General features: G+C 48.8%; 1 protein-coding gene across 1 annotated transcript; it reads left to right on the top strand.

Annotated features, from left to right (window-relative positions):
• The first annotated feature begins 121 nt into the window (after positions 1 to 121).
• LOC140418025 (uncharacterized) lies at positions 122 to 20983 on the top strand. The gene is made up of 3 exons (XM_072501455.1): positions 122 to 370; positions 4266 to 5487; positions 17885 to 20983. The coding sequence occupies exons 2-3, from the start codon at positions 4621 to 4623 to the stop codon at positions 18617 to 18619; spliced, it is 1602 nt and encodes a 533-aa protein (XP_072357556.1). The 5' UTR covers positions 122 to 370; positions 4266 to 4620; the 3' UTR covers positions 18620 to 20983.
• The last annotated feature ends 480 nt before the right edge of the window (positions 20984 to 21463 follow it).

Here is a 21463-nt window from a genome sequence, read left to right as displayed (position 1 = left end):
CTATTGGCTGATTCAGGCAGCTCTATTGTGACGTCATGATGACTCAGAGGGACGTACCCAGCTCAGCCTCCTATTGGGGCAATATCAATGGTCACAGAAACACGATGCTGCGGATTGGACAGCAGCTCCTCTACCCGGAGGGAGGAGACTTTCCTGCTCCACGTGGGCTTGTTCCCGGCCCATCTGGCGCCATCAGAGACCAATGGGAATCCGAGGAAGATCGGAAGGGCACGGGTCTTCCTGCCAATCAGAGTGCGGAATTTGTGGTGATGGCTGCCGAGAGATTCCCCAGGAAGCTGCTGCTCCTCTGTCTCTGAATGAAGATTGACGTTCACACAGACTGAAACTTCCTCCTCTGTCCAATCTCTGAGTAAAACACTTTCTTTTATCCCCTTTCCATCTCTTTTCCCCCTTGTCGATGGCAGGCCCGTGCAAGTGCGGAATTTGGCACCGTACCCCTCGTGTTGTCAGTGGGGGGTGGGTTGTTTTGGCGATCGATGGTAGGATTATGGAGGAGGACGGGGTGTCCATGGAAAGGATTAAGGCCAAGTGGGAGGAAGAGTTTGGGATGGTGTTGGAGGGAGGACTATGGTGTGAGGTGCTGCGGAGGGTTAACACCTCCATGTCGTGTGTGAGGCTGGGGTTGATTCAGTTGAAAGTTGTGCACAGGGTGTAATGAAGGTGAGGATGGGCCGGTTGTACAAGGGGGTGGGGGGATAGCTGTGAGCGGTGTGGGAGGGGTTCAGCCAATCAAGTCCACATATTGTGTTATATTTTGGGGATCTGGTGACCGTCAAAGAGCAGGAGGGCAGTTTGGAGGTTGGGGTGAGAGGCGTTGGGGTTTGGGTCTGTTTTTTTGTTGTACAAATGATAAAATTTTGAAAACCTGAATAAAAATATTTTAAAATAATATAAACTTCAGTGGGCAGCACGGTGGCACAGTGGTTAGCATTGCTGCCTCACAGTGCCGAGGTCCCAGGTTCGATCCCAGCTCTGGGTCACTGTCTGTGTGGAGTTTGCAGAATCTCCCCGTATTTGCGTGGGTTTCGCCCCCACAACCCAAAGATGTTCGGCAGCACGGTAGCATAGTGATTAGCACAATTGCTTCACAGCTCCAGGGTCCCAGGTTCGATTCCTGGCTGGGTCACTGTCTGTGCGGAGTCTGCACGTCCTCCCCGTGTGTGCGTGGGTTTCCTCCGGGTGCTCCGGTTTCCTCCCACAGTCCAAAGATGTGCAAGTTAGGTGGATTGGCCGTGATAAATTGCCCTTAGTGTCCAAAATTGCCCTTAGTGTTGGGTGGGGTTGCTGGGTTGTGGGGGTGGGGTGCTCTTTCCGGGAGCCGGTGCAGACTCGATGGGCCAAATGGCCTCCTTCTGCACTGTAAATTCTATGTAAACTATGTAAACTATGTAATATGTGCAGGGTAGGTGGATTGACCATGCTAAATTGCCCCTTAATTGGAAAAAATGAATTCATAGAATTTACTGTTCAGAAGGAGGCCATTCGGCCCATCGAGTCTGCACCGGCTCTTGGAAAGAGCACCCTACCCAAGGTCAACACCTCCACCCTATCCCCATAACCTAGTAATCCCACCCAACACTAAGGGCAATTTATCATGGCCAATCCACCTAACCTGCACATCTTTGGACTGTGGGAGGAAACCGGAGCACCCGGAGGAAACCCACGCACACACGGGGAGGATGTGCAGACTCCGCACAGACAGTGACCCAAGCCGGAATCGACCCTGGGACCCTGGAGCTGTGAAGCAATTGTGCTATCCACAATGCTACCGTGCTGCCCCCTGAAGTGGGTACTCTAAATTTTTTTTAAAATGTCATATCAAAATCTGACCGTTACTCAATTCATTGAATATCAACGGCTTTTAAATCCAGGAGGACCAATGTTTGATTGTTCCGTCTGCTTCAAAAGGTTTAAAACATCAGTGTGACTGGAAGAGACCGAGACACACACCCGAGTGAGAGTGTTCCAGTTCACTGACTTGTGGAAAGAACCTGAAAAAGCATTGCACCATTCACAGCGGGCAGAGACCGTACACGTATTCTGTGTGAGTCTTCAACTGATTGTCTAACCTTGAGAGACAGCAGGACACACCCGCACCATGGAGAAATGATGGAAATGCACCAGTGCATTCACACTGGGGAGAGACCGTTTAGCTGCTCTCACTGCACAAAGAAGTTTAGAAGGTCATCCACACTGCGGAGACACCAGCGAGGTTTCGCTGTCCATCTACAGTGGAAACCCATTGACACAGTCACACCAGGGTGTGACCATTCTGCTGCTCTGTGTGGGAAAGGATTCAGTGTTCCATCCAGCCTGTGGCCACACCAGCGAGTTCATACTGACGAGAGGCCGTTTGCCTGCTCTGACTGTGGGAAGAGATTCAATACTTCATCCCACCTAATAATAAAAATCTTTATTAGTGTCACAAGTAGGCTTCCATTATCACTGCAATAAAATTACCGTAATCGCCACACTACGGCACCTGTTCGGGTACAATGAGGGAGAATTCAGAATGTCGAATTCACATAACAAGCACGTCTTTCGGGACTTGTGGGAGGAAACTGGAGCACCCGGAGGAAACCCATGCAGTCACTGGGAGAATGTGCAGACTCTGCACAGACACTGACTCAAGCTGGGAATCGGTCCCGGGTCCCTGGCACGAGCCAGCTGATGGGGAGGGCAGGAGCGCCCAGGGTGGTCACTGAATACATTGTGGGAACTGCCCATTTAAAGAGGCTGTCTTGACTCGCTGGTCTGAGAATCCACACCTTGTCCCTCTGTGTGACGCTGGCTGAGAATAGACATCGGGGCTGCTCAATGTACTGAAAGCCATTTGCTTCTGTTCTCCTTGTCTAAAATCAAATTGGAAGGAAAGGGAGACAACTGAAACGGGGAAAAGGGAATTCCAGACATTATTGACATCACTGTACATATTGCGGACACACATTTATTTATCTTTGATCACAGAATCTCACCACACAGGCCATTCGGCCCATCGTGCCTGTGCTGGCTCTTTGAAAGAAGTACTCATTTTGTCCCACTATCATGCCCTTTCCCCATGAACCCTGAAAACTAGTCCCTTTCTAATTATCCAACTCCCTGTGTTGAATCTGCTTCCACCAGCCTGTCAGTCAGTGCATTCTGGATCAAGTTTCATCTTCCTCATTTCCCCACTGGCTTTTATGTGAATCAGGACTGAGAGCAGGGCGGTGAGTTGAAATGGCAAGCAACAGGAAGGTCTGGGAACTGCTTGCGGATGGACCGGAGGTGTTCTGCAAAGCCTGGAAAAATATATTCATTTTGCTTCGGTTTGCACCCCTCTATCACCTCCACATGGTCTGTCTCCAACACTTCCCTTTCCTTCCTTGACCTTTCTATTTCAATTTCTGAGATAGACTGTCCACTAATATCCATCACAAACCTACCGACTCCCACAGCTACGTCGACTCCAGCACTTCATGTCCCACATCCTGCAAGGACTCCATCCTATTCCCTCAGTTCCTTCACCTCCGTCACATCTGTTCCGATGATGCCATTTTCCAAAACGGTGCTGCTGACATGTCTTCATTCTTCCTTAACCATGGCTTCCCACCCACTATGGTCAACGGGGCTCTCACCCGTGTCCGACCCATCTCCCACACCTCTGCCCTCCCCCTCGCTCCTCCCTCCCAGAACCACTGAATCCCCACTGTCCTCACTTTTCACCCCACCAGCCTCCGCATTGAAGAAATCATCCTCCGCCAGTTCTGCCAACTCCAGCAAGATTCCACCACCAAACACAGCTTCCCCTCACTCCCCCTGTCAGCATTTGGAATTCTCTACCCCAGAGGACTGTGGAACCTCAGTCATCAAGTATTTTCAAGACAGAGGTTGCTAACGTTTCAAGGGAGTGAAGTTATCGAGGGATATGGGGGACAGTGCGGGAAAATGGTGCTGAGGTAGATCGGCCAATGCTCTCATTGAATGGTTGAGCAGGTTCGAATGGCCGACTGCAGCTCTGATGTGTTATGGTCCCTGTGTCCAGGGCAGGAAGCAATGAGCATGGATCTGTCAATCAGCCTGAATCAGCACCTTCAGGAGAATTGGGAAGGTGAATATTAGATACAGTGAATGGAGGGAGAGTGTGTGGGATGGATATTTACAGATGTTGCGGAATGCAAGAGAAAAGAAAGTTCCAGAGAAACTAGAATTGTTTGTTCTGAATTTCTATCCTGTACTTACTCTTTTGTAAATTGTTTTAACAGGAGATTCAAAGAGGACAAATTACAGACAGAAATCTAATACATGTCGTCTGGATCTGACAGTCACTCAATTCCTTGGGACCTGAATATCATTGGCCTTCGAATCTAAAGGAGAAATGTTTGCCTCATCAGTCATCTTCAAAGATTTTAAACATCAGTGTGACTGGAAAAACACCGAGACACACACACCCGAGTGAGAGTGTTCCAGAGCACTGACTGTGGAAAGAGCTTTAACCAGTTATACAGCCTGAAAAAACATCGCACCATTCACAGCGGGAAGAGACCCTACACGTGTTCTGTGTGTGGACGACGCCTCAACTGATTGTCCGAACTGGACAGACACGAGGAGACCAAAAACATGGAGAAACCATGGAAATGTGAGGACTGTGGGAAGGGATTCACAGCACCGTCTGTGCTGGAAATTCATCGGCGCATTCACACTGGGGAAAGGCCATTCACCTGCTCTCCGTGTGGAAAAGGATTCACTCAATTCTCTGACCTGCAGAGACATCGGCGAGTTCACACTGGGGAGAGACCGTTCACCTGCTCTCAGTGTGGGAAGAGATTCACTCGGTTATCCATCCTGCAGTCACACCAGAGAGTTCACACTGGGGAGTGGCCATTATACTGCTCTCAGTGTGGGAAGGGATTCAGTCATTCATCTACCCTGCAGGCACACCAGAGAGTTCACACTGGGGAGAAGCCATTCACCTGTTCTCAGTGTGGGAAGGGATTCACTCAGTTGCCCCAACTGCGGACACACCAGAGAGTTCATGCTGGGGAGAGACCGTTCACTTGCCCTCAGTGTGGGAAGAGATTCAAACGTTCATCTGCCCTGCAGAAACATCTGCAAGTTGACACTGGGGAGAGGCCGTTCACCTGCTCTCAATGTGGGAAGGGATTCACTGAGTTATCCAGCCTGCAGAGACATCAGCGAATTCACACTGGGGAGAGGCCGTTCACCTGCTCTCAGTGTGGGAAGGGATTCACTCAGTTATCCAGCCTGCAGAGACATGAGCGAGTTCACACTGGGGAGAAGCCGTTCACCTGCTCTCAGTGTGGGAAGGGATTCGCTCAGTTATCCCACCTGCGGAGCCACCAGCGAGTTCACACTGGGGAGAGGCCATTCACCTGCTCTCAGTGTGGGAAAGAATTCTCTCGGTTACCCACCCTGCGGACACACCAGCGAGTTCACACTGGGGAGAGGCCGTTCACCTGCTCTGAGTAGGTGAGATATTCAGTGATCCATCCCAACTATGGAGACACTGCCGAGTTCTCACTGGGGAGAGGCCGTTCACCTGCTCTCAGTGTGGGAGAGATTTTGTGTTTCATCGCACATGCTCACACACCAAGTTCACAATTGATTACAGGGGTTGGATTCTGCTGTTCTGCTCTCAATTGCATCCAGGGCTGCATTTTGTTAATTCTGTCAGTTGATCAATAGGGATGGGCGGAGGGTATCTTCCTGCTGGACTGGTTGGTCTCACAAATTTGCCTCCAGTGGGCTGATGATCATTGAGCCATGTTGTGAATTCCTGGCTTCAACTTTCACGAGGATCACCGAGCGAAAGGGTGTTTGGTGGTGTAGCCACCTGGGATGGCCACTTACAAAGACACATGGACATTTGCAAAGCCTCAAGGTAAATATGGCCAATGTAAGATTCAGGCAGGCTCAGAGCCTAAATGTATATTTGTAAGCAGAACCAGACAGGATCGAAACCCCCAGCCGATTTGCACGCTAATGACCCATTTCCCTAAGACAAAGGACTGGTACTCGGGTATCCGATACAATTCCAGACACATCGGCGCCACTCCCTTTACTCAGGAAGCATAAACAGCCAAGGTCAATGACCGCTCAGGACCCGTCCAGCCATCAAGGCACCCTCCCCTTTATTGGCTCGGCTCGAAGGCAGTGATCGAGGACTGACGAATTATTGGGTCCAAACCTGAGGACCGCCCAATAGAGTGCGAAACCCCCCAAGGATAAAGAGAGACACTGCCATGTGTTCGGTCTCTTTTGGACCTGGCGCTCCGGCAACGTCTGACTCCATCTGCAGCACCACGACCAGAAGCAAGTTCAAGTTCAACGCTCGCTACCATGCGGATGAGCCGAGCTGAACCACAGTTACTTCTCCAGACCCAGCAGATCCAGATTCGAACAAAGGCCACTGTTCCTCTGACCTAAGCCGGGTGCCAGAAGTTAAGTACAGGTTGTCATAGTGATAGGTGTAATTTAGCTCGTAGTGTTTATGTTACATGTGTAAGTTAATCTTGTGTGTAAATAAAGTATTATTGATCTTGAACTAACGAACTGGTTGTTTGGGTCTTTGATCGATATCCGATTGAACCTTGTGGCGGTATCATTTGATACCTGGCGACTGAAAGCATATCCTATTCATATCGAGATTAAGAAGGGCAACCTTATTAGCTGCCATATTTATAGCAAGTAAATATAGCAACAGTGGTTGGAAGATATTTAGTTCCCATTTGTGTTTGGAACCTCTGAAAGCATGCCACGTTGCCATGAAGATGGGCTATGGTGGTTACATGGTTCCTTTGTTTAATTTATCCACGTGTTTTTCACAAAGAAAACTGTCGAGGTTTGAAAGGCATGTTGTTTGTGGTAGAATGGGACATTACAACAATAGATATGACATTAGACAGGCAATCACTAATTTTTAAGGTATTATTACATGTTGACATCAAATGTAGACTCCTTTAAGGAACAAACAGCCACAGGAAAAGTGATGCAACTGTGGCTAACGAGAAAATTTAAGGATTCCATTAGATCAAAGGAAGAGGCTCATAAAGAGGCCAAAATAACCGTACGCCTGTCGATTGGTGATTGATTTAGAATTCAGCAAAGGAGGACCAATAAATTGTGAAAGAGAAAATAGAATATGGGATCAAACTGACGAGAAACAAAATACCGACTTGAAAAGCTCCTATAAGAATGTGAAAAGAAATAGATTAGTAAAGACCAATGTGAGTCCGTTCCAGGCTGAGAGGAGAGTTTATAACGGGGAATAAGGAAATGTCAGAGAAACTAAACAATGTGTATCTGTCTTCACAGAGGAAGACACAGAAATCGACCCAAAACACAAGAGAACCAAGGGGACTAGTGAGCACGAGGAACTGGGTGTGGTCAGTTAATCCTTGTTCCACTTGTCTTCTTCAATATTCTCTTGGCTGCCTGGGAATGGCAGTGGTCACTTGATCGGCTCGGGCAGGGCAGAAGTAACTCTGTTTATTGGGTCGGGCGGAGGGTCTGTTGGGTGGTGGAGTGAGTTTCCCTCCCTGTGTTGTCCCCTTTGGAGGCCCCTAGTCTGCTCCTCCTGTGGTCCTCCTCCACAGCCTGGTATGGCAACTGCTCGGGGCAAGACCATTAGAAACTACAGAGAGTCGTGAACACAGCCCAGTCCATCACGCGAACCCGCCTCCCAACCACTGACTCTGTCTACACCTCCCACTGCCTTGGGAAAGCGGGCAGCATAATCAAAGACCCCTCCCATCCGGGTTATTCTCTCATCAAACCTCTTCTATCGGGCAGTGAGATACAAAAGTCTGAGAACACGCACTAACAGATAAAAAAACAGCTTCTTCCCTGCTGTTACTAGACTCCTAAATAACTCTCTTATAGACTGAACTGATCTCTTCACACACCTTCTCCACTGAGTAGTACTGCGCTCCGTATGCTTCACCCGATGCCTGTGTCTATGCATTTACATTGTGTATTTATGTATGTCCTATGTTTTGTTTTTCATGGATGGAACGATTTGTATGGACTGTACGCAGAGCAATACTTGTCCCTGTATCTCGGTGCACGTAACAATAAAACCAATCAATCAAATCATCAATCAATCCTCTCGGGATAGGTTCCACTGGGGAGGTAGTAACCTGTGGGTTGGAGAGTTTGAGTGAGAGTCTGAGTGTTGTGGATCAATGATGTTTGAGCCCTCATTGGGTCTGAGGGTGAGGCTGAGGGGGGAGATAGGCACCCTGCTCCAAGTGGGATTATATAGTGACTTCCTGAATGCCCTCCTTGTCGAAGCAGGGTCTCCTGTGGGGAGACAGTGTTTTGATGCCAATGAGGCTACGCAGCTCTGCCCCGAGTATCCTTTTTGTGACGGTGCACGGTGCAATGTTCTTTGATTGGGCAGATGTTGAATCTTTATATTGTCGTGTGAATAAAGAACATTAGACTTTGTTTCATAAACATAGTTATTTATTACTAACACACTAACAAATTACTAAAATGTCTAAGATTAATACAGTTGGAAATAATGGTCTAACACTAACTTACACTAAGATACTACAGGGCTAGTCTAATATGCGACTGCTGCAAACTCCTCACCACAGCTTCTCCTGGAACACATGGTGTGTCCGGGTCACGTGTCTACATACTCACACCACCTGGAGGTCGGATGCTGGAACTACAACAATTATACATGTATTATTATTTCCATACAGATGGTAATATAGATGACAATCGACTTATCACATATGGTGCTGGTTCTTGTCTGCCATCCTTTGGCTAATCCTGATGTTCCTCTCCTTTGGGGTTACTTTTCCTTGGGGAGGTAGCGTACTGATGTAGGCCCCGATTTGGTACATTGTATCTCGGTGGGGGTGGGGGGTGCCTTTGCCGTGTGCGGGGATGGAGGACGCATCCCTCCAGAGATGCCCAGTTGTTGGGTGTCTCGACAAATCTTCCTCTCCTTATGGGTGGAATCTCCTTGGTGGTGGATGGCATGAATCTTCTTGTGTGCGCTGCCCTCGGATGTGGTGAGAGAGGAGTGAGGTTGGGTGTCCTGGCACAGTGTGGCTATCCTTGCTTTCCTGACTTCTGTGTACAGGGCCGGGCCAGGTCTTGTACTGTGGTCGCTTTCCTGTTGCCCCCTTTTGCTTGAGAGGTTCCTTCTTGGCCGGGGTGTTGTGCTGAGAGGCTGAGTGAGGTTTTAAATGTGCAACTTTGTCCCTTTTTTGTCTTGTGGTGAGGAGCGTGCACCAGGGGACCGTGTGCTCAGGGCTGTATCTTGTTCCTTGTTATCCTGAGACCCTTTGCTTTTGGTAGTACTTTTTTAAATTCTCTTGGAAGCTGCATTGATTAGAATTTGAACCAATTGTGTGAATATTTGCTGGTCTTCTCTGTGTAATTGTGTTGAGTGATTGTTCTGTGCTGTGCTGGAGTTGGGGTTTTATTGCGTCCTTTTAGGACGAGTGTCCTTGTTGATTTTATTTCTGAAATTTATGTGTGTTATTTTGGGGTTAAAGAATCGTTGCCTGGTTCCTGCTAAGGTATAGACAGGTCTTGTATCTGAGAAGGGAACATAAAGATGTTATTGATGTCTCTGGTATGACTGGAGCTGGGGGAGATGTGTTCTGACGCCCGCCCGAACCTGACGCCGTGATCTTATCCTGAATTCTGGTGGGCGGTGCGAGCACTCGCTACGTGGGAGGGTGTGCACCGTTTCACCATGTTTTCATGGCCTTTTTCTCCTCTCCCTTTTATCCATTGGTACATACGGAGGCACCAAGTTTAATGATTACACTGGTCCATCTGTATTGTCGTCCTTCTGTCCTCTCCTGTATTTCTGTATTGCTGAGACATTTCTGCTGTGCTGCACCGATCCTGAGCTTTTGTTGGATATTTGTTAAAATGGAAAAACTTCAATAATAATATAAATTAAAAAACCTGCAAATGGCTGAAACATTGGCTCTTGTTCCTCCCAGACTGACTCACTCTCTGTGTCTTCCCCCATCGTGGAAGTCTCACTGCTGGAAAGACAGATCTCCCATAACAGTAAACCTCCCTCCGAAGGAACATTCCATTAGACTTTGGATTCTGGACACATGGAAAACAATAACTTGTATTTTATTGTGGTCATTCCCGGAACCCTCTTCCTTTTTCCTCATTCCCCGTTTATTGTACGAGTGCAAAAGTGGATGGATGGATGTTGGGAAACCCCTCTCACCCCGTGTGTGTAAAAATAAACCAACCTCTTTATTTCTTCTTACCTTGCGTTTGCTGTGCTAGGTATTCACAGAGAATTGAAACATTCTCCATGGGAAAAATGGGTGAGGCCCCAGCACCGATCCTCTGACCGGAGAGGGGCTCGCAGCCGCGCCATGTAAAACGCACGGCCTCCACAAAATAAACGGCCAGAGAATGGCCGGGTCTGTGGCCGCACATGCGCATGGCGACGACCTGCAGCAGTCGCGCTGTACAACATGTCGGCCGCGCGCGGACCTAACCTGACAGATAGTGGCCCCTCTGGACCTCCCTGGGCCACCAGTCCCCCCAGCTCTCACCGAAGCCCCCACTGGCCAGCAGCAAGGCTCTCCCCCCCCCCCCCCCCCCCGCGACGACTGTGGAGCCGCTGGACACAGTCCGCAGCCGCCACACAGGTTGCCACACGGCTGGGCGCACACGTCAACTGCGCGGTCGGGAATTTGGCCCGTCGGGAGCGGAGCATCGGGGGAGGGCCTTCAGTTAATGTCCTGAGGCCGTCCCAATGGCATGTGGCTTACTCCTCGATGACGCCGTTTTGGAAGGTGCGGAGCGCCCAAAAACAGGCGCCAGCCCCGATTCGGCCTGAGAAACGAATTCTCTGCCTGATCGCTGATTACAAAATCGCCGTCGGCAAGCGGAGAATCCCGCCCCATGTCCCTTTAATCAGTGCGAGATCCTGGGCCAAATTTTCCAATTCCGAGGCTAAGTGCGGAGGATCTGTGGCGTTTTACATGGAAAACAATTGGCGCAGCCCCCTCCCCGATGCTGCGACCGGTGAGGGGTTGGCAGCCACACCACGAAACGCTGTCTGCCTCCACAAAATAAATGGCCAGGGCTGTCGCCCCCCCCCTGGCCACACCCTCGCCAGAACAGAGATCCTGTCCCTTTAATCAGAGAGAGACCCTGTCCCTGGAACAGAACAGAGACCTTGTCCCTTTAATCAGAGAGACCCTGTCCCTGGTACAGAACAGAGATCCTGTCCCTTTAATCAGTAAGTGACCCTGTTCCTGGAACAGAACAGTGGCGATGGGACAGTTGATAAGGGCGAGAGGGGCGGTGTATGAGTACGGGGAGAATGTGAGCAGGATGCTACTGCACCAGTTGAGGAAACAGGAGGCTGCGAGGGAGATCGGGAAAGTGAAGGACACGGGAGGGAATATGGTCTTGGACCCGGCGGGGGTGAATGGGGTGTTTAGGCACTTTTATAGCAAGCTGTATGAGTCGGAACCCCCAGCCGGGGATGAGGCGGTTTATAGAGGGGTTGGCGTTCCCAAAGGTGGATGAGGAACTGGTGGAGGCCCTGGGGACCCAATTGTGCTGGTAGAAGCGGTGGAGGGGCTGGAGGCAATGCAATTGGGCAAGGGTCCAGACGGGTACCTAGTGGAATTTTCTAAGAAATTCTCGGGGGGGGGGGGGTATTGGGGCCGCTGCTGGTAAGGGTATTTAACGAGGCAAGGGAGCTGGGAGTGCACCCCCGACATTGTCGCAGGCTTCGTTCTCCCTCATTTTGAAGTGGGAAAAGTACCCGGAACAATGTGGGTCACCGAGACCGATCTCCCTGCTAAATGTTGGCTCAGATCTTGGCCTCGAGAGTAGAGGATTGTGTACCAGGGGTGATAGGGGAGGACGAGACGGGGTTTGTGAAGGGGAGGCATTTGGCGGCCAACATCAGGAGGCTACTCAATCTGATCATGATACCTCCAGAGGGACGAGAGGTCGAGGTGGTGGTCGCACTGGATGCAGAGAAGGCCTTTGATCGAGTGCAGTGGGACTATTTGTGGGAGGTCCTGGTGCGGTTTGGATTTGGGGAGGTTTTGTGGACTGGGTCTCGTTGTTATACCAGGCACTGGTGGCATTTATACGGACGAACCGGGTGAGTTCAGATTATTTCAGGCTGCAGTGGGGGACGAGGCAAGGGTGCCCACTCTCCCCGCTGCTGTTTGCCCTGGCAAAAGAACCATTGGCGATGGACTGAGAGCGTCAGGGGATAGTGGGATTGTGGATATTATGAAAGAGACCATTCTTTTAGCCAGACAAATAAATGTGTCAAACTGAGGGAGCAAAGGGTGTCAATGTGTTAGAGAGAGAGATCTGAGCCAACCTTTCCAGAGTCTACACCCTCCCTGGATTCACTTCCTTTCCCTTCAGATGCTGCAAATCACCAATTGAAGGTGAGAACGAGAAAAGAAATGGAAAGGGGGAGAAAAGAAATGGAAAGGGGGAGAAAAGAAAGTGTTTTACTCCCAGATGCTGGAGACAGGAGGAAGTTTGAATCTGTGTGATGCTCAATCCTCATTCACACAAACCTCGCGTTGATTGGCTAGAGGACAAGAATCCTTCTGGTCCTAACTCTTCCCATTGGTCAATACCTCAGCAGGAAGGTCAGGGAGTGGGTTTTCCGTTGCACATGCGCAGCCTCTCCTCTTTTGGACATGCGCAGCCCCGTGCGGGGGGAGGGGAAATCACCCAGAGGCTTCTCGCTCTGGCCGGAGCTGTCAGCCGGTTGCCTGGAAACCTTGTCTCGAGGAGGGGGAACAATGAGTGGGGCGGAGCTGCTGCGCACTGGAACCCTGGGACGTCATCGCGGATTCCGATGCGTGCACCGGAAGGTTGTTGAACAATGGTAAGAGTTGGTGAACCGGAAGGACCCTCTTCCACCATCCAATTCGCTCCCCCGTTGTCTGAATGCGGAAGCTGGACAATGAGGAAACCTGGGGCTTCACACAGACTGAAAATCCCTCCTGTCTCCAACATCTGTGAGTAACTCTTTTATTGTCGTCACAATTATTACAGAAACCAATTTACAAGGCTCCAGGCCTCATTACACTTCAAATTGACGATTGAACACACTTCAAATTGACAATTAAACAGTCACTGAACACGAAACAGCTGCAAGGCACAAGGCCCAATTACATTTCACAGTAACGTTGTAACAGTCATTGAACACAAACAGCTGCAAGGCACAGGGCCGAAATACGTTTCCAGATACCAATTAGCCAGTCACTTATCACAACCAGCCGCAAGGCACAGGCCCTACGCATAGTTCAAGTAACAATCGAACAGTCACATAACACGAACAGTCGTGAGGCACAAGGCCTCGAAACCCAACGACCATTCCAAAGAAAAAAGGAACAAAGAACCACAAGACACAAATACATTTCGAGGTAACGATCTCTAAACACATAAAACAAGCAGTCGCGAGGCACAAGGCCTCGGAACCATACGACCGCTTCAAAAGAGATGAAACAAAAACCAAAAATACAATCCACAAAACACAAGTACATTTCAAGGTGACGACCTCTAAACACAAGACAAGCAGTCGCGAGGCACAAGGCCCCGATACAATACGGCCGCTTCGGAAACAAATATGACCCACAGGGCCTCGATTCATTTTAACAGTATCATATCAAAAACCCAATCATCAGGCACCAGGCCTCAATTCACCCCAGAAAAGATTTAACAGGATAGAATCAATCACCGAACACTAATCCCTGCTCACCCACCCCCGTTCACCCCGCCCTGCAGCCGACACTCCGGAGGAAAGGCCCCTCCTCGCTAAGAGCACAGACCTCCGGAGAGCCAGACCCAGGCGCGGCGGAGGAGAGAGGGTTCCCCCCTCCTGGACCCCGCCCAAAGGCACGGGACCATTCGGAGGGAGAGCAGTTTCGCATCAACTAGCGTTCCACCACTAATACTAAATACCATTTCGGAGAAACCGAAGTGAGTTAAATGTCATAGGCTACGAAATAAAACGAAAGCAAAGAAAACAAGAAAACAAATCCCTCAGCACACATAAGAAATAAAAAATAAAGTCTGTAAAAAGAGTCCATTAATTTTGCACGTTCCACATCATGACCCCGGCGCTCCTGCCAAAATTTCACAAGGAACAACATGTCCTCAAAGTCCTCCAATGGCAGCGGCCAGAGTCGCTCCAATGTTGGCAACAGTCGACAACGGGGAAGAAAGTCCCAGAGTCAGTCCCAACCGCCCACAGGGCGTCCAGGGGGGCCGAACCCCCGGAGACCCCAGGAACGGCAGCAACCCACCCCGGGCTGCAGGCCGTGGGCCGCCCATCGGACAATCTACACCACGGTTCCGACCCGCCGCTTCCAGCAGCCTATCCAGCTGCCATCCTTCCTCCATTCCTTCGTCCTCCATTGGGCGAACTCAAAACCGCCGACAGTAAACCTCGCAGTCTGAAGCAGCGTCTCCGCAGCTCAACCGCTGACTTGAAACACGACTGGTCACAGTACTCCGAAACCGGTCTTCTCCCCTTCCCTTGGGGACCAGGAGCAATGGGCGCCGAGTTGCTGTTTCACCCCATCCAGGAAGCTCCCAGAGGCGGCCTGCCTTTCGAATCGGCCCGGGGGCGGACACCAAGCTCGCACACAACCGCCCAAGCCTCCTCCACTTTTCACCCCAGGAGTTTGGACAGTGTCGGCCGTAGCTCCCACAATCCCCCGCGCTGGGGAACCCGCTCTATCCGCCGCACGGGCGGGTGATCAGGTACTGCGCATGTCCAAGGGTGAGGGGAAGTTGCGCATGTGTGGAGGAAAGCCCAGCCCCTGACCTTCCTGTGAGGTGTTGGCTAATGGATAGAGTTAGGACCGGAAGGACGCCGGTCCTCCAATCAGCGCGGGCTTTATGTGAAAGAAGATTGGGATTCACACAGACTGAAACGTCCTCCAGCCTCCAACATCTGTGAGTAAAACACTTTCTTTTCTCCCCCTTTCCATTTCTTTTCTCATTCTGACCTTCAATTGGTCACTTGCAGCAAATGAAGGGAAAGGAAGTGAATCCAGGGAGGGTGCAGACTCTGGAAAGGCCCAGGCCTCGTCGTAAAGACATTGACATCCTTTGCTCCCTCAGCTTGACACATTTATTTGTTCACAATTAAAGGGCTGTTTTTTTCCAGGAGATGGCTGACATTTAAGAAGACAGTAAATTAATGTTGGATAGAGACACATCTCGTGTTGTTATATGGTACAGATTAGATATAGTGTTTATGGTTCTGTAGTACATTGAAGTACATTTATTATTATTTCTAGCCTTGTAATATTGTACTGTAGCTATGTTATATCTTTCCAGTCATCTCTTCACTCAGAGGGCTATTAGTCTCTGGTTTCTCTTCCACAGGGACCAGTGGGGTGTGGGGGTCATTGAATAAATTCACGGATGAGGTGGACAGATTTTTAATAAATTGTTATTTTTTAAATCATTTCTAAACAATGAGTGCAACAGAGTAACAGAAAAAATGGTGGGAACTGAGCACAGAGCGGAACAAGAGATATTGCCAACATAAATACAAGCAACACATTGCAGAATTAATTTGGAACAGGATATTTGAGGGACCAGAGCCTCGAGATGAAATGCCAGATCAACTGAACAACTAGTTAACAGGTTAAAATAGTGAGTGGGGAAAGGGTAAGATTATCTAAAATCAGAGGATAACAATTCAGTTTGTAAAATATGACAAACAGACTAACAGCATATACAAATGAAAATGAATAACACAACATAGATGACATAGAACTCCAAGAATGCAGAAGGCCATTCACCCCTCAAGTCTGCAGTCAGCCTCACAAAGAACAGTTCACTGAAGCCCACTCCGCATCCTATTCTTTTAACCCGGTGCATTGATCATGGTCAAGCCACCTAACCTGAACACCTTGGACACTAAGGCGCAATTTAGTGTGACCAATCCACTTTAGCACAGTGGAACCACCCTTTCGGCAATGGCACCACTCGGTTCTGCCATGATTAACGCTCGGATAATAGAAGAAAGATGATGGATAATAAGCACACGGCACATCTACCATGACTGAGATAAGATAATACGAGTCCCTGGAACACTCGAGGAGAAGAAGAAGGCATTTAATCGGTGCTCACAGAATAACAACTCCATTCAACAGGATAAAAGATAACAATTTCAGGCAACAACACCAGCACCATGATAGGGAAAGAGTTCGGATTAGAGCCTGAGTTAGTCTGAACTGCAAATCATCACTCCAATCCTTGCCCTTCAAGGGTTTAGCACATAGAACATACAGTGCAGAAGGAGGCCATTCAGCCCATTGAGTCTGCACCGATCCACTTTAGCCCTCACTTCCATCCTATCCCTGTAACCCAATAACCCATCCTAACCTTTTTGGTCACTAAGGGCAATTTATCATGGCCAATCCACCTCACCTGCACGTCTTTGGACTGTGGGAGGAAACCGAAGCACCCAGAGGAAACCCACGCAGACACTGGGAGAACGTATAGACTCCACACAGGCAGTGACCCAGCGGGGAATCAAACCTGGGATCCTGGCGCTGTGAAACCACAGTGCTATCCACTTATGCTACCATGCTGCTCATCCGATTTAGCAAAGACCAAGGCAGTAGTCGGATTATTGAAAGACTTGACGGAATTGTCGGATACAATTTTCAGGGTCACAGGATAAAGCAACATAATTCACTGTAAGGTGAGGTGGGAGCCAGGTCTCACCTCACCTTATCTGTCTCCAGGACCTTCTGGTGATCTTTCAAGTTGTGGAAGTGAATGATTACAGGCCTGGGATGAAAACTATCCCTTGACCTCAAAGACAGGATCCGATGCCCTTTCTAATTTGAAACACCCAGGCTTCACATCCAGCTTGAGAAAACGTGGCAGCCGGTCCTCGAAGAACCTAACCGGAGCCTTACCCTCCACACCTTCTGGCAGGCCGACGACTCGGATGTTCTTTCTCTGACCCTCGGTTCTCCAAGTCCGCCAGAAGTCCACCACAGCACTCAGCCGGTTTTCCAAGGATTAAATTCTTGCCTCTGCCGAGGAAGCATCTTGCTCAACGTTCAGGATTCTCTCCTCCGAAACATTGGGCCTCTTCATGGTGTTTTACACCTCGACCTCATGAGCTCACAGATATTGAGTCAGCACACTCAGCCTCTGGTCAATAACACGGAGAATGTCACTGACATCGAGCGGCCAATGATCCCACAGAATAGACGAGCAGGCTCGATGGGCCGGGTGGCCAACTGCAGCTCGTATTTGTTGTCATCTCTGTGCCTCGGACAGGAAGCAGCGACCATGGATCTGTCAATCGGCCTGAATCAGCACCTTCAGGCGAATTGGGAGGGTGAATATTAGATACAGCAAAGTAAGAATGGAGGGAGAGTGTGTGGGAAGGAGATTTACAGCTTTTGGGGAATGAGAGAGGAAAGAATGTTCTCTAGCAACTAGAATTGTCTGTTCTGAATTTCTAACCGGTACTGACAGTGATGTCTTTTGTAAATTGTTTTTACAGGATATTAGAAGAGGAGGAATTACAGACAGAAATCTCAAACTTCACGTCTCAATCTGACTGAGTGTCTCAATTCCTTGGAACTGAATATCATCGGCCTTTGAATCTAGCAGGAGAAATGTTTGTCTTTTCTGTCGGCATCAAAACATTTTAAACATCAGTGTAACTGGAAAAGCACCGAGACACACACACACCCGAGTGAGAGTGTTCCAGAGCACTGACTGTGGAAAGAGCTTGAACCAGTTACAAAGCCTGAAAAAACTTCACACCATTCACAGTGGGGAGAGACTGTACACATGCCCTGTGTGTGGACGAGGCTTCAGCTGATCGACAAACCTGGAGAAACATGAGGACACCCGCACCCTGGAGAAACCGTGGAAATGTGGGGACTGTGGGAAGGGATTCAGGGCCCCATCTCACCTGGAAATTCATCGACGCATTCACACTGGGGAGAGGCCATTCACTTGCTCTGTGTGTGGGAAGGGATTCACTCAATTATCCGACCTGTGGACACACCAGCGAGTTCACACTGGGGAGAGGCCGTTCACCTGCTCTCAGTGTGAGAAGGGATTCACTACTTCATCGAGCCTGTGGATACATCAGCGAGTTCACACAGGGGAGAGGCCGTTCATCTGCTCTCAGTGTGAGAAGGGATTCACTACTTCATCGAGCCTGCGGATACATCAGCGAGTTCACACTGGGGAGAGACCATTCAGCTGCTCTCTGTGTGAGAAGGGATTCGCTCAGTTATCCAGCCTGCAGACACACCAGCGAGTTCACACTGGGGAGAAGCCGTTCATCTGCTCTCAGTGTGAGAAGGGATTCACTACTTCATCGAGCCTGTGGATACATCAGCGAGTTCACACAGGGGAGAGGCCGTTCGCCTGCTCTCAGTGTGAGAAAGGATTCGCTACTTCATCGAGCCTGCGGATACATCAGCGAGTTCACACTGGGGAGAGGCCGTTCACCTGCTCTCTGTGTGAGAAGGGATTCACTCAGTTATCCAGCCTGCGGATACACCAGCGAGTTCACACTGGGGAGAAGGTGTTAACCTGTTCTTAGTGAGAGAAGAAATTCAGATATCCAACACCCTGCGGGAACACGAGTGAGTTCACACCTGGAAGAAGCCATTCACCTGCTCTGAGCAGGGGAGACATTCAATGATCCATCCCAACTACGGAGACAATAGCAAGTTAATTCTGGGGAGAGACCATTCATCTGCTCTCAATGTGGGGAGGGGTTTGTGATTCATCACACCTGTTGTGACTCCAACAGGTTCAGAATAAATTACAGATGTTGGCTCCGTTGTTATTGTTTCTGCTCTCACTGACATCCAGGACTGCATTTTGTTCATTCTGACATCTGGTGAATGGTGATGATTGGAGGGTTTCTTTCTGCTGGACTGGCCGGTCTAACACCTCTGCCTCCGGTGGGCTGACCATTTTTGAGCCTCGTTGCGATTACCTGGTTCCAAGTTTGACGAGGAGCACAGAATGAAAAGGTGTTTGCACGTTGAAAGATATTTAGTTCCCAAAGCAGCCATGTTGCCATTAAGATGGGCTATGGTGGTCACAGGGTTCTTTTGCCTAATTTATCTGGGTGTTTCTCGCAGAAGGAAACTGTCATGGTATGACGGGCAAGTTGGCTGTGGTAGATTGGGAAATTACAATAAACATATCACTGAAAGTGGCAATGCAGGTGGATAAGGAGCTAAGAAGGCAGACGGCATGCTTGTCTTCATTGGTCGGGGCATTGAGTGTAAAAATTGGCAAGTCAGCTGCAGCTGTACAGAACCTTAGTTAGGCCACATGTGGAATATTGCGTACAATTCTGGTCAGCACATTACCAAAAGGATGTGGAGGCTTTGGAGAGAGTACAGAGGAGGTTTACCAGGATGTTGACTGGCCTGGAGGGTATTAGCTATGAGGAGAGGTTCGATAAATTCGGATTGTTTTCTCTCAAGCGACAGAGGTTGAGGGATGACCTGATAAAAGTTCACAAAATTATGACTGGCATGGACAGAGTGGATAGTCAGAAGCTTTTTCCCAGGTTGGAAAAGTTAATTACCAGGTGACATAGGTTTAAGGTGCGAGGGGCAAAGTTTAGAGGAGATGTGCGAGGGAAGCTTTTTACACAGAGGGTGGTGAGTGCCTGGAACTCGCTGCCGGAGGAAGTGGTGGAAGCAGGTATGATAGTGACGTTTAAGAGGCATCTTGACGAATAAATGAATAGGATGGGAATAGACAGATACAGACCCTGGAAGCACAAAACGTTTTAGTTTAGTCAGACATCATGATCCGAGCAGGCTTAGTGGGCCGAAGGGCCTGTTCCTGTGCTGTACTGTCCTTTGTTCTTTGTTGTTCTTTGTATGACGATAGACAATAGACAGGCAACCACTCCCATTTTATTTACATAAAATATAGATTCCTTTAAGAAGCAAAAATTAAACAGCAAAATGAAGCTATCGTGGCTAACAAGAAAAGTTAAAGATTCTATTAGATCAATGGAGGAGACTCATAAAGTGGCCCAAATAATAGTGAGCCTGAGGATTGGGAACTTGTTTTCGAATTCAGCAAAGGAGGACCAAGAAACTGATAAAGAGAAAATAGAATATAAGAGCAAACTGGGGATAAACATAAAAACTGACTGGAAAAGCTCCTATAGGAATGTGAAAAGGAAAAGATTAGCAAAGACCAATGTGGGTCCATTCCAGGCACAGAGTTTATAATGGGGAATAAGGAAATGGCAGAGAAACTAAACAATGTGTGTTGTCTTCATGGAGGAAGATACAGAAATTGTCCGAAAAACACCAGAGAACCAGTGAGCACGAGGAACTGAAAGATATTAGTATTAGTGAAAAAGTAATACTGGAGAAATTTGTTGTAAGTTAATAAATCCCCAAAAGCTGATGCTCTCCATCCCAGAGTGTTGAAAGAGGTGGCTGTAGAGATAGTGGATACATTGGTGATCATCTTTCAAAATTCTATAGATTCTGGAATGGTTCATGCAGATTGGAAGGTGGTAAATGTCACCTCACTATTAAAGGAGGGAGAGAGAAAACGGGGAACCACAGACCCATTAGCCTGACATCAGTAGGAGGGAAAATGCTACAATCTACTACAAAGGATGTGATAACACACAAATTAGGAACAGGAGTAGGTCACTTGGCCCCTCGAGCCTGCTCCACCATTCAATAAGTTCCCGGCTGATCTGATTGACACCTCAACTCCAAAGAGGCCCCTTAGAAAATAAATCTTGGGAGAGCGTAATAATATTCTTTATTATAATCATCTTTATTATTGTCACAAGTAGACTTACATTAACACTGCAATGAAGTTACTGTGAAAATCCCCTAGTCGCCACACTCCGGCACCTGTTCGGGTATACAGAGGGAGAATTCAGAATGTCCAATTCACCTAACAAGCACGTCTTTTGGGACTTGTGGGAGGAAACCGGAGCACCCGGAGGAAACCCACGCAATTTGGGGGGAACGTGCAAACTCCTCACAGACAGTGACCCAAGCCGGGAATTGAACCCAGGTCCCTGGAGCTGTGAAGCAACAGTGCTAACCACCATGTGCCTCCATGCCACTGTGTCAGTTATGGGGAACAAGGAAATGGCAGAGGAGTTAAACAGATATTTTGCATGAGCCTTTATGGTGGAAGATAAATCGAATATTCCAATAATACGAAAGAATACGGAGGGAGCAATTAAATGCCATCACTGGAGAAGTTGTATTGGACAAACCGATGGGGATAAGATATGTCCCCTGGATGGCTGCATCCTCGGATCCTAAAAGAAATGTCTACAGAGATAGTGGATGCATTGATTGTAATGTTCCAAACATCCTTGGATTCTGGAGAAGTACCAGAGGATTGGAAAACTGCCAATGTGACAACCCGCCGA

Source organism: Scyliorhinus torazame, chromosome 5 (assembly GCF_047496885.1).
Source record: "Scyliorhinus torazame isolate Kashiwa2021f chromosome 5, sScyTor2.1, whole genome shotgun sequence".
Taxonomy (NCBI): Eukaryota; Metazoa; Chordata; class Chondrichthyes; order Carcharhiniformes; family Scyliorhinidae; genus Scyliorhinus; species Scyliorhinus torazame.
Note: the sequence above shows the minus strand (reverse complement) of the source record. Positions and strands in the feature narration are given on the sequence as shown.